General features: G+C 36.6%; 1 protein-coding gene across 4 annotated transcripts in view; it reads right to left on the bottom strand.

Annotated features, from left to right (window-relative positions):
• Positions 1-3,954: 3,954 nt before the first annotated feature.
• Positions 3,955-11,941, bottom strand: part of LOC124794879 (polypyrimidine tract-binding protein 1) — a 264,872-nt gene continuing 256,885 nt past the window's right edge. For all 4 annotated transcript variants that reach the window (XM_047258570.1, XM_047258579.1, XM_047258586.1 and 1 more), the window contains one exon: positions 3,955-5,609. In XM_047258570.1, the coding sequence (XP_047114526.1) occupies positions 5,541-5,609 (69 nt within the window). In that variant the 3' untranslated portion in view covers positions 3,955-5,540. The remainder of the gene's footprint in view (positions 5,610-11,941) is intronic.

The raw sequence follows: 11,941 nt of genomic DNA, 5'->3' as shown, positions 1-11,941 counted from the left end.
TAGCAGTAAAAAAATCTTCATAAATATATCACCGAGTCTTGGGAAGTATTAATTGAATACACTGATAGTGCTACAGAAAAATTAATTTCGAAGTACTAATGGGAAAACTCCCAAGCTTATATCAACGTGACTGACATTTTAACACAGGAGCTTATCTGAGTAACCAATCAAACTTTCAGGCAGTATCCATTATTGGTCTAAAACGTGAAAGATTTTTCTTTCAATCCAAGACACTAATGTGATGCATTACAGTTGGAAGAGGTACCATGCATCACCCAAACCCAAAGGAAAACCTCGCACAAGCCCAATACCAGGTACGTTAACCCTCTAGCTGTAAATGCACCGTTTTAAAAAGGGGATTACAGTTCCCTGAGGAAAACAAATCAGATTCAGTTACAGTTTCACAACAATTAAAAATTGTCAGGCTTATGAAAAGACGACTCCCATCTTTAACAGCAGTGCAAGGATAAATTATTGTGTTCTCATGCACTAAAAAAATTGTCCAAGTGATTGTCAGAACAGCCATCAATAACGTGATGAAACAGTATTTTCACTGTGGTACGGTAAGTAGACTTACACTTTAAATCTTCAGAAAAAATGTGTGGCTACTGCCTACATACAAAAGATTGCCTATGATCTACAGTTTGTACCAGTGAAATATAATTCTAGAAGTGATATTTCTTCCTCCATTTTCCATATAATTGAACCTCTGCCCTTTTAACTGGATAAGAATCCTGTAGTTCTCAGACTGCAATAAGTTGTGTATTATTGAAATTACAGTATGTAGATGAAAGTATGGAAGAACACGGTTAGAACAAAGTATAGTTCAGTGTCTAGCTGAAGAGAAAGAGAACATTTTAAATTCTTAGGTAAAAAATTGCATGACTGCTGTACCAGTCAACTCCAGAAACAAACAACTGTACGAAAATTATACATATGACTAAGCTTTCTACAATTTTTTTTCTTCAATTACACCTCTGGCCCAAGAAGACTCTGCTGAAGGGCAGCATTTCATTCCAGATGAATGCAAGAAAAGGAGTGCAGGTTAATGTAATTTCCCCTAGTGTCTATCAGAAACAAAGTGTTCACATTTGAAGGAAGACAAAAAAAGAGGCTCTTTTGTACTCTAACATCAGTGACAGAAGCACAACACTCTTAATGGTACTGGTTCTCAACTCTCAACTGGAAATTCTCATACTGCTAACAGCTTGTACATTAAAGGTGTCAAAATCTGGACTTAAAGGTGTCTAGTTGCTGCTGCAAAGCATGACTATTCTAATATGAGATGAAAATAGCTTCCACGAATGCAATTTTTGTGTTACACATACTGAACACCTCTTAACACAACTACTTTAGTCTGTCGTAACAACAAAATGGTTTAGTTGAATTCATAGGAAAAGGTATCTTTCATCAGCATGATACCAATTTAATGTAAATGACAACTTGGCAGCATATTTATTTTAATACAGATATTCACATCCAGCTATTGCAACAGAGGAAGGCTGGAAATCTAGTAATATTGTTGCAGTATGTAGGCAAGCAACCTGTCAGTATGCAGGAACTGACGAAAGTAGAAAAGACAGAAGTTTCATTGAAAATTGTGATTGGGACAGACCAGTACCTGTTAATTGACATATTATCAGGAGTTGCTGTGAACTTATCTTCAACAGCAATCTTTTTAGTTACTGGAAATATACATGATATATGTAGTTTATACAGTGTTTAATTAGGAAGCAAAAATGTTAAATAGAAAAGTGTATTTAAATAGTTGTTTAATAACCTATGTGTACTTTGATCCCATTTTACACACGAGGCACCGTTCTGTTGCTTATATATAATATACATATACAATTTTTTATATATTATATAGTAAGAGTCAGGTTTTCGCTGGCAAGTTAGTTCTTTCTTCATATCAACAATGATAAATGCTCTGCCCTCTGTAAAGCTATTTCAAGATAAAAAATGTACTGCACTGATCTAGTATGTAGCCTTTGGAAGAAAAACCCAATTTATTCTAACATTAAATGAAGATCAGATCTATTACCCTGTTTGTATGGGGGTTAAGAAATTCCAATTCTTCAAATCCTTATTAACAGTTTGAAACTAAATGTTATGACAGAAAAGTCTATTTTCTTCTCAGGCAAAGACCTTTCAAGAATGAAGTATCACAATTGTATGGGAGGGGGCACGGGATTCGGACAAATGTACGATATTTTGCAGGCAATACATTTAAACAACAACCCCCCTCCCCCTATTTCATCTCAGCCAAGGATTACATTTAAAACTTGACAATTTCCAGGGTAATCAGATTACAAAATGCAGATCATTTATTCCTTATGCTGTTATGATTTCGTTCTCTTCTGTAAATCATTAGGTAGGTAGGAATTTTTTAAAATCTTTGTGTTCATAATGGGTGATTGTCAGCTAGCTATAGGTCATAGTTATGAACATTACAAAATATTTTGCTGCTAGAAAAGAGACTCAATTGTGTGTATGTGTGTGTAAATTGGTCTGCACAACCAACCCTATAATTAAACACCCCTTTCTGTTTGATAAATATAATACTCATTACTTTGTCACACATGTAACTCAGATTAAAGCTATGATAACAATACTGTTTCAAATATATCAACACACTGATCATTTTGAAGATACATGATTTGAGGAAATTTTTTTTTTATATTCAGGGCTACAGAAAGCACCATCAATTCTTGAATGCTAAAATGTTATAAAATTTGAACATTTTTTAAGTAGTAAGAACTAAAGCAAACGGCAGTATTTACTTGGCTCACTTTAAGTAACATCCGCTGTTAGTGCGAACTGACCAAGTTTAAAAATTACCTTGTGAAAGCAGGTTTTAGGTGATTTACATATGATAAATATCACAAGATTATGCGAGTGCATGTGTTCACGATTTACTTTTTCTTAAGATTTGTTGATGCCACATGCTTCAATAATTGCAAGATTTAACAATTTAAAATATCTGCCTGACCATCATTAACTGAAATGGAAGAAGAGGAAAGGACACGATAAGGTAGATAATATTCAATATCGTTAATAGTTTCTAATTAACTGACGACAGAAATGAAAAGATCCTGGTTTACTACACAGTGTCTTTATATGTCAATATAATACACGATTTTTCAGCCTCTGTAAAAACTAAATCTCATTCCACTCTTAATACTCCCAAATCTTTTTCACTAAGTTTATACATATTGGGGTTGGGGAGCGCGGGGAGAATGAAGATAAAAAGCCTGAACAACTTATGACATTTACGCATCTTTCAGATTCAACTCAGACCACTTATAAAAACCTATGCTACTAACATTTAAACTAATTACAACAGACTGCCATTTACAAACGGTTCATGGCAAATTAAGAAATCTAACAAATCCTATTCTAAACAAACTGGCCCATCACAATACCACATACATTGTAGCAAGTTTAAAATTTTTATGAAGCATTTCTCAACTGAATTATTTTGCAGTTCTAACTGCAGGCAAGTCAATTGCAGAACACAGTCATGTAGTATTCCGAAAAACGTATGCAGATGCTTGGAATGATACTTTATCTCCATTAGTTTAAGGGAGACTTGTGAAAGAACACAACTGAGCACGAGAGAATATTAACAGCAGCAACATTTGTTAAAGAAAGTATGTGCAAAAAATGTAAAAACTTCTTTCTTTATACATTAAAATTACTGTAAAATATAAAACTGCTCTCTGAACACTCACAAATAATGTTTCCAAACACATATGAAATCTGCCTCAAATTTACTAGCAATACTGACACTGAAATTTGTGACACTTCCAAGATAATAAATCTAACAAAATGTTACTTAAGACTTGGGCACAAAGGAAAAAAATACCATCAGCATTAGCATTCAATTTACACATACATACGTAAACAAGCACACGAAGTATTTTCAATACTGCACATAATAGTCTCTAAGCATCCGTTAAAAAAATTAGCTTTATTCCTCCAATTCATCAGGCTAGGTGATTTACATACCCTTCACTGACTTTACATGCAGTCTTCTTAGCGCACCATTATTATGTCGTTTAAACATAATATGTACTTACTGTTATGAATTTGATCACATAACACAATTTTGTAACCATTCTATAATTTTCAAACTTTAAATCCAAATACCGTACACATATTGTAAACCGCTATTGTGTATAACTCAGGACAGGTCAGGTAGGTTTCACTTGCTTTCTTTCCCTCTCTCTTTCTCTTTCATATTTTGTGGTTTACTGTTGCAAATAAAACTGACATTCGGCAAAATATAAAGGTATAACACAAAAATCCCAGACACACTCATACATAAAACTGATTGACAATGATGATTTGCAAGAGATGCTCTGTCTTTTCAGAGCAATATTATGCACCTTCCACACAAACCAACAGTGTTACACAATACACAGCACAGCTTAGCAAACATGAAAGTATAGAGCATCACGTACTGAAATTTGTTACTTTGTCCAGACACAATGTATCATGCCGAACCAGTACACTCTAACATAGCAATCTTTGTGTTGTACAACTTCTTATGATACTTAGAACAAAACTGGAAGGATAGATTACACAGAAAATAAGGAAGGACACAGAAAAATTCTTTTACACGAGCAAATTACTTCGATGCATAAAAAGTGAAAAATCAACAAATGAACCAAAATTAAGCTTTTTTATTACCAGTATTGTTGCTGGAAAGCTCTTACCATTTCAGGTAATATCTTATTACACAATGCTGACAGACATCATTGGAAAAGTAAAGAAATGCATAAAGATATATGTCAGAGTCACTGTCCAATAAACATCTGATGCTGAACAGAAACAAATTTCAGTACAACCGTCACCTTTGTAATATAAAGGGGTATCAAGAATATAATGGACAATACACATATATGTATACACATAAGGAAACACTATCCTTGTTGTATTACTATTAATAACTGTGCTACAAGTATATCAACTAGCCAACCCTGTTTCACTCTAATTGTACACAAACAGCAAAAAAGTGACCGCTGTGAACGCAACAGTGAAACACAAGAATTAGTGCAAAAGAATGATGGGTAGGAAGAAAATAGGAAATGGTTGGACATAAATGATATACATCCATCAATGAAATGTTGTAAGTTATACCACAGCTATTAAAATATGTCACTTTAATATCAAGTGCTCAACTCCTTCCATAATGAATTTGTGGTTTTTAATTTTATAAAGGGAAGAAATTAAATTCTGTGCATCTAATTCATGAGTAGCAGAATAATGATCAATTGACATGAGTAAAACATATGTCCTACAGTAAGGTTTTAAAAACTGACTTTCCAATTAACATTCATTGTCCCTTCATTGCATTTCCTTACATTTGCTATGCAATGTTTTGAAAATAGCGAATCGTCTTTCCCTGATAAATACAATGTACCATCAAAGTATGAAAGCACACACATTAAATTCAGGCTCGTACACCTAAATTCAGCATTTCCTCTTAATTCACACGCAAGACACATTTTCGAAGATAATACATTTGGGTGTATTTATATGTTGGACTTTGAGAACGAGACTCTCAGATGATTGGACTCACTCAGCTGGTAATTGTGCATTTTCTGAAACAAAGAAACAAAAGCATATGAAGATACTATCAACCTGCAATCACAGTATTTTCCCTTCATCCTATTAATAAACACTCAATTCAGGAAGAAAACTAATGTCACAATTGCATCTACATATCTAACTCCGGAGGAATGGAAACAAACATAAAAACCCGATCAGAAAACTGAAGAGACGCTAATATATAAAAAACTTACAACACAGAAGCTAGCACTCATTTCCTCATCAGGAGGAACCAATCTGAGCAGCCCTTCCTTACAAGTATTCACTAATTTCATCTAACATTGCCTCAGGTCTTATACCATCATTTTGTTGGGTCACAAAAATCGACAAATCACTTCTTAAAGTTATGTTTGTGGCGTGTTTTGTGTGACGTCAAGAATACATGCCAAATTGTCATGAAAGTACAAGCAAGACACACACGACATTAACGGGAAAATATTTAAAATCTTTCACAATTCAAGTTCACATCACATAAAATGTCTTACTACGAACTTGAGTCACATAAGTACATCATCAACATTGGTGTTACAAATGGAGGGCTAGCTTTTCAAAAACTACAGTAAACCCCCAAACTAACGAACCCACTTTTAAGGAAATCCCACTTTTAATGAGTATTTCCACTGATACTGAAAAACTCCCGTATGAAGGATGTCATTTCTCCCTGTTCTTAATGAGTCCCATTTTAAGATTAAGTTCACTTTTAAGGAATAAATATGAAACATTTTACTACACTGTAGGAAATACTGTAACCAGACAAGTTTTCTTAAAATGACTTTATTATACAATCAAACAATGGCAAATCTAGTATGGATTTGTGCACACACGGTCTGGCTTCACCTGCCAGAGACGTGGTGGTGTGTGTGTGCGTGGTCTATTCTCAACGAAGGCCTTGTTGGTCAAAAGCTCACTTTTTGACTGTCTTTTTATTGTGTCTATCTTCGACTCAGCATCTCTGCTATAAGGTGAGTACCAACTATTCTTTCCGAAATACTGTTTTATTATATCATCACTAGTTTAGGGCCCGAGGCCATCGTCAGATGGTAGCGTTGAGTTCTTTGCAATCCACACTAATCAATGAACTGAACTAATTCATTGATCAGTATGAATTGTAAAAGAAATTCAAACCTATATCCTGTAATATGTATAGGCAGCTTTTCAGGAAGAGACAGATGAAGAGTCCAGGAAAAATAGGATGAGGGTCCAGCAAACAAAGTTTTGAGAAAACAGCTGTTTTTAATTTTAAAACAAAATAACTAAATCCTAAACCAAAAAACAATAATTATTTTGATGTTACACTGATACATAACGTGCCTGGCACATTTTTATTATGTAGATAGACTTTTTGCATTAATGTAGTACACAAAAACCTTATAATTGATTCATGTCACAATATGTAGGCAAAGAGGATGACTGTCCATTCATTTGTAGTGAAATCTATGAATATATTGTTTGTGTGGTAGTTTTTGAAACACTTAAGTGTCACTTGATATAAACTGGCCTACACCATTACCCGATACTAATACTTGGCTTCTTAAATACACAGTACACTTCACAAATAAGGGAGTAATGCATAAAATTCTTGGGTTTTGACAGAACAAAATTTCTTCAGGTGCTGAAGGTCATCAAACTTGACTTTTGGAACAGGTATAGGTCCATCATATGCTAGTTCAGGAAGGTGAAAGCAGCAGTCAGGTAGAGAGAAGATTTCTCTCTTTGGTTCATGACGACACTTGCATCATCAATGTCCTTGTAGGTTTGCTGACGTAAGATCATTCTAGGATGGTGATGGACGAACTTTAGTTTCCTCACTGGAAATGTTTTAAAGGGACATTGTTTTACATATAGTGGGGAAAGACAGGTGGTCCACGATCTGAATATTTCTTGATTGTCACAAGAAATGACTTCAAATGGTCAGTTTCGGAGAACTTCGTTCCACTCAGAAGTTCAAACACAGACTTCTGGTTAACTAAACCCATGTTTTTATTGCATCTAAATATGAATGTGCTCTTAGAAGAAAAACGTTTTGTATTGTATCTAGTCATTAGGTGTTATGATGTAGTGTAGCATTCTAAACACAGTAGTTATGCTTTGACCACTACATGAGTTTAAGATGAGGTGACTTACCGAACGAAAGCGCTGGCAGGTCGATAGACACACAAACATACACACAAAATTCAAGCTTCACAAAATTCAAGCTTTCGCAACAAACTGTTGCCTCATCAGGAAAGAGGGAAGGATAGGGAAAGACGAAAGGATGTGGGTTTTAAGGGTGAGGGTAAGGAGTCATTCCAATCCCGGGAGCGGAAAGACTTACCTTAGGGGGTAAAAAAAGGACGGGTATACACTCAAACACACACATATCCATCCACACATATACAGACACAAGCAGTCTCCCGGGATTGGAATGACTCCTTACCCTCTCCCTTAAAACCCACATCCTTTCGTCTTTCCTTATCCTTCCCTCTTTCCTGATGAGGCAACAGTTTGTTGCGAAAGCTTGAATTTTGTGTGTATGTTTGTGTGTGTCGACCTGCCAACACTTTCATTTGGTAAGTCACATCATCTTTGTTTTTATATATGGAAAGTTCCTTTACTTCAGAGTCAAGATGATGAAAAATGAAATCGCACAGCAAGGAAAAAAACTTCATCTCCTCCTTTTTTGCCGGAGGTTTCAGGATACGTGTAGAAAATAGTTTCAGGATCTAATAATTGGTGTATGTTAAACATGTAGAATAATAGTTGCCATCAATAGTAAACATTGTTTGTGCTCATATCTGGAAGAGGCAGGTTTTTCTGAAAATCCATGGTGATTGCTTCTTTGGTCTTGTCTTTCTGTGCTGCAAGCCTAGCATTTTTCTTTAGCTTGTAAAAAGAATTAGCTCGTTTCTTAAGTGTAATTGTTATTTTTTGTAGTAGTTTCTTTAGTTCACAGTTAAAATTTTAAAGTTGTATTCTGAGTAGTAGTAGTAGTAGTAGTAGTAGTAAGGCTTAGTTTCGAATGAACAGATTCTATTTTCACAGTAAATAAGTCACAGGTGCTACGTGTGTTACACCGTGGATAGCTAAAAGTCAAATTAAATTTGGTGTTGAATATTTCCCTGTACTGTTCCAGTGATATTTTATTGTCTGGGAAAGGCTTTTAATTGAGACAAAACATATTACTCAAGTCAAGTTCCTCTGGTAAATTTCACACATCACGTATTTTATCCTGGTGGTCTACTTCCCTTGCTGTGATACCAGCAGGTGCGTTGAAAGAATCAGAGATCTACTTCCCTGCGACTTAGGTCACGTGACGCAAAGACTCTTCCTTTCCTTCTCATCCCAGTTGGTCAGTCCGCCCTAACCCAGGGTCCTGGGCAACTTTTCCGAACTCTGCCCCTCTTCCTAAAACCTACAAGTCCTTTTTCTTCCCCTTCAATCCTTCTGCCAGAATATATTATGTAAACTGAAGCAGGAGAGGGGAAAGGAAAGGAAAGGAAAGGAAACAACTGCACACCCTGGAGACGTCATAAAGCTTTACGGATTTTTGACGTATTTAGAAGCCGGGATGAGGCCAGCAGGGCAAAGTTGGACTTACTATTGACATATGTCCTGTGCATCCCAAGGAAACATAACTTCTACGGAATCTAAAAGTTGTGTTCCTTCCTCCAGAATGTGTTAAGTCATCTGCAGCCTCTGGACCATGGCATAATACACTCTACTAAAGACACATACAGAGAACCAGTTGTGCGAAAGTCAGGTCCATTCTTTGACAGAAAGGAAGTGACGTGACTGCTTAGTACACACTATGTGTCTCTATGTTGCTGTCTGTAATTCTTTAACACAACAGATGATGTTAAATGGTTATACGTAGGGTGCCTGTGGAACATCAGTTGCTGCTGCAGATGATTATTTCAAGAGAAGGACAGAGAAGCAGAACTAAAATGCAACATTCCAGGATATCATTATGATGATGTGACTTCCATACCTGAGACTGATTCAAGTGAAATGGCTATGAAGGAAAACAGGTAGCAACTAGCAGTGGCAATGACAAGGAAGAAGAACAAGAAGTTAACAAAGGGTATGGTTGTGTCAAGTTACAGTGTCGCTTGGTAACTGACACGGCAATGAATTTCTTTGCTTCGTTTAACAATATAGGAAAAGATACAACTGATACTTACCATGAAGAACAACAGTAAAGTTGCAGACAAGCACAACTAAAAGACACTTACACAAAGCTTTCAGCCATAGGTTTCATCAGCAAAAGAGAAGCACACACCAGTCATATACACAAGCAAGCCTACCTCATGCATGTTTGTTTGCATGCTTGCTTTGCTTTGCGTGGTGAAGGGGGGTGGGGGGTGTCACTGGGGTCATACGTGCCCAAGTCAAGACTATAGTAAAAGAAGACAGAGGAGTTACGCAGCCAGGAACATAAACAGTTAGAGAAATGGACATTCCACCAGGAATGTGCCGGACAGTTCAAGCTCGGGTACAATGTGTACAAAATGGTGTGGGAACGGCACTTATTAAATGTTGGCTAAAAAGGCAGTGCCCAATAGGTAACCGAATTAAAATGACTTCCTCCCAGCAGGAGGGCTGAGAGGAGGTAGTCCAAGCCGCTGCACAGTGGGCCAGAATCTTGAAAACGTGGCCAAAAAGGAAAAAAAAAAGTTTAAAGATGGGGATTTTGGACTATCAGGTTGGCAGCAGCAATGCTGGGACAACTGAATGCCAGATGTGCAGACGACCAGATGTTCATTTGTTCGGTAATATCTCAGGTCGAATGCGGCAGTTCATTGTTAGCATGCGCGCAGCTGGACAGGCTACAAAAACAGTCGTGTTGTTGAAGGAAGTTATTTATGTTTTGTGCAAGTGAAACCAATACTTTCTATATGGAATGTATTCCAGGAGGTATGTACTAGTGAAAAAACACTTATATCACTATTAATCATCAATTATGCACATTTACATTTCAATTAACGTACTACAGGGAAATGAATGACAAAATCGTAAAATGTGCTTAAAAAGAGAGATAAGTTACGAATTCCTCGACATTCCGCTCTCTTTTGCGCTGTGTATGCAAGTATATTTATTACCTTTGTAAATTAAGCTTCAAATCCTGCGACTAGTTGCAACTCTGGCTTTGAGCCACGTTTTAAGCGACACTTGCAAAATGTCATTGTTCAGACATCTTCAAAAATGACAATAGAATCAATTAATTATGAGTTTTATTTGTACAATTTAAATTACAATCGACACGTAGAAGCATTGTAAAGAATAAAATAATTAGAAAACTCACGAAAAGTGTAACACAGATTCTTTTTTTTAAATTTCAGTTTCATCTGATCCAGCGTATTCCAGAATCGGATTTTCGAGGAAAGATATTTTTCTATAACAAAAGAGTATTTGTCAAATGATTTGGAAGGGGTCATAGAAAATTTGGAAAGGTCGTTGACAGAAAAAAGTGGACATACAATTAAAATTCCCTATGATATGAGGCCTACCATTTCGATTTTGTTAACAAAGTTAAGAAGCAAGTATAAGGAAGCAACTCGGCGACAAGGATATTTTTTCAAGAAGAACGAAACTTCGTTAAATTCAATAGTATATATTCCTATGATACAGGGAAACATTCCACGTGGGAAAAATATATCTAAAAACAAAGACGATGTGACTTACCAAACGAAAGTGCTGGCAGGTCGATAGACACACAAACAAACAAACACAAACACACACACAAAATTCAAGCTTTCGCAACAAACTGTTGCCTCATCAGGAAAGAGGGAAGGAGAGTGAAAGACGAAAGGATGTGGGTTTTAAGGGAGAGTGTAAGGAGTCATTCCAATCCCGGGAGCGGAAAGACTTACCTTAGGGGGGAAGAAAAGGACGGGTACACACGCGCGCACACACACACACACACACACACACACACACACACACACACACACACACACACACACACACACACACACACACACATATCCAGACACAAGCAGACATATTTAAAGACAAAGAGTTTGGGCAGAGATGTCAGTCGAGGCAGAAGTGCAGAGGCAAAGATGTTGAATGACAGGTGAGGTATGAGTGGCGGCAACTTGAAATTAGCGGAGACTGAGGCCTGGTGGGTAACGGGAAGAGAGGATATATTGAAGAGCAAGTTCCCATCTCCGGAGTTCGGATAGGTTGGTGTTGTGGGAAGTATCCAGATAACCCGGACGGTGTAACACTGTGCCAAGATGTGCTGGCCATGCACCAAGGTATGTTTAGCCACAGGGTGATCCTCATTACCAACAAACACTGTCTGCCTGTGTCCATTCATGCGAATGGACAGTTTGTTGCTGGT

Source organism: Schistocerca piceifrons, chromosome 1, assembly GCF_021461385.2.
Source record: "Schistocerca piceifrons isolate TAMUIC-IGC-003096 chromosome 1, iqSchPice1.1, whole genome shotgun sequence".
NCBI lineage: Eukaryota > Metazoa > Arthropoda > Insecta > Orthoptera > Acrididae > Schistocerca > Schistocerca piceifrons.
Note: the sequence above shows the minus strand (reverse complement) of the source record. Positions and strands in the feature narration are given on the sequence as shown.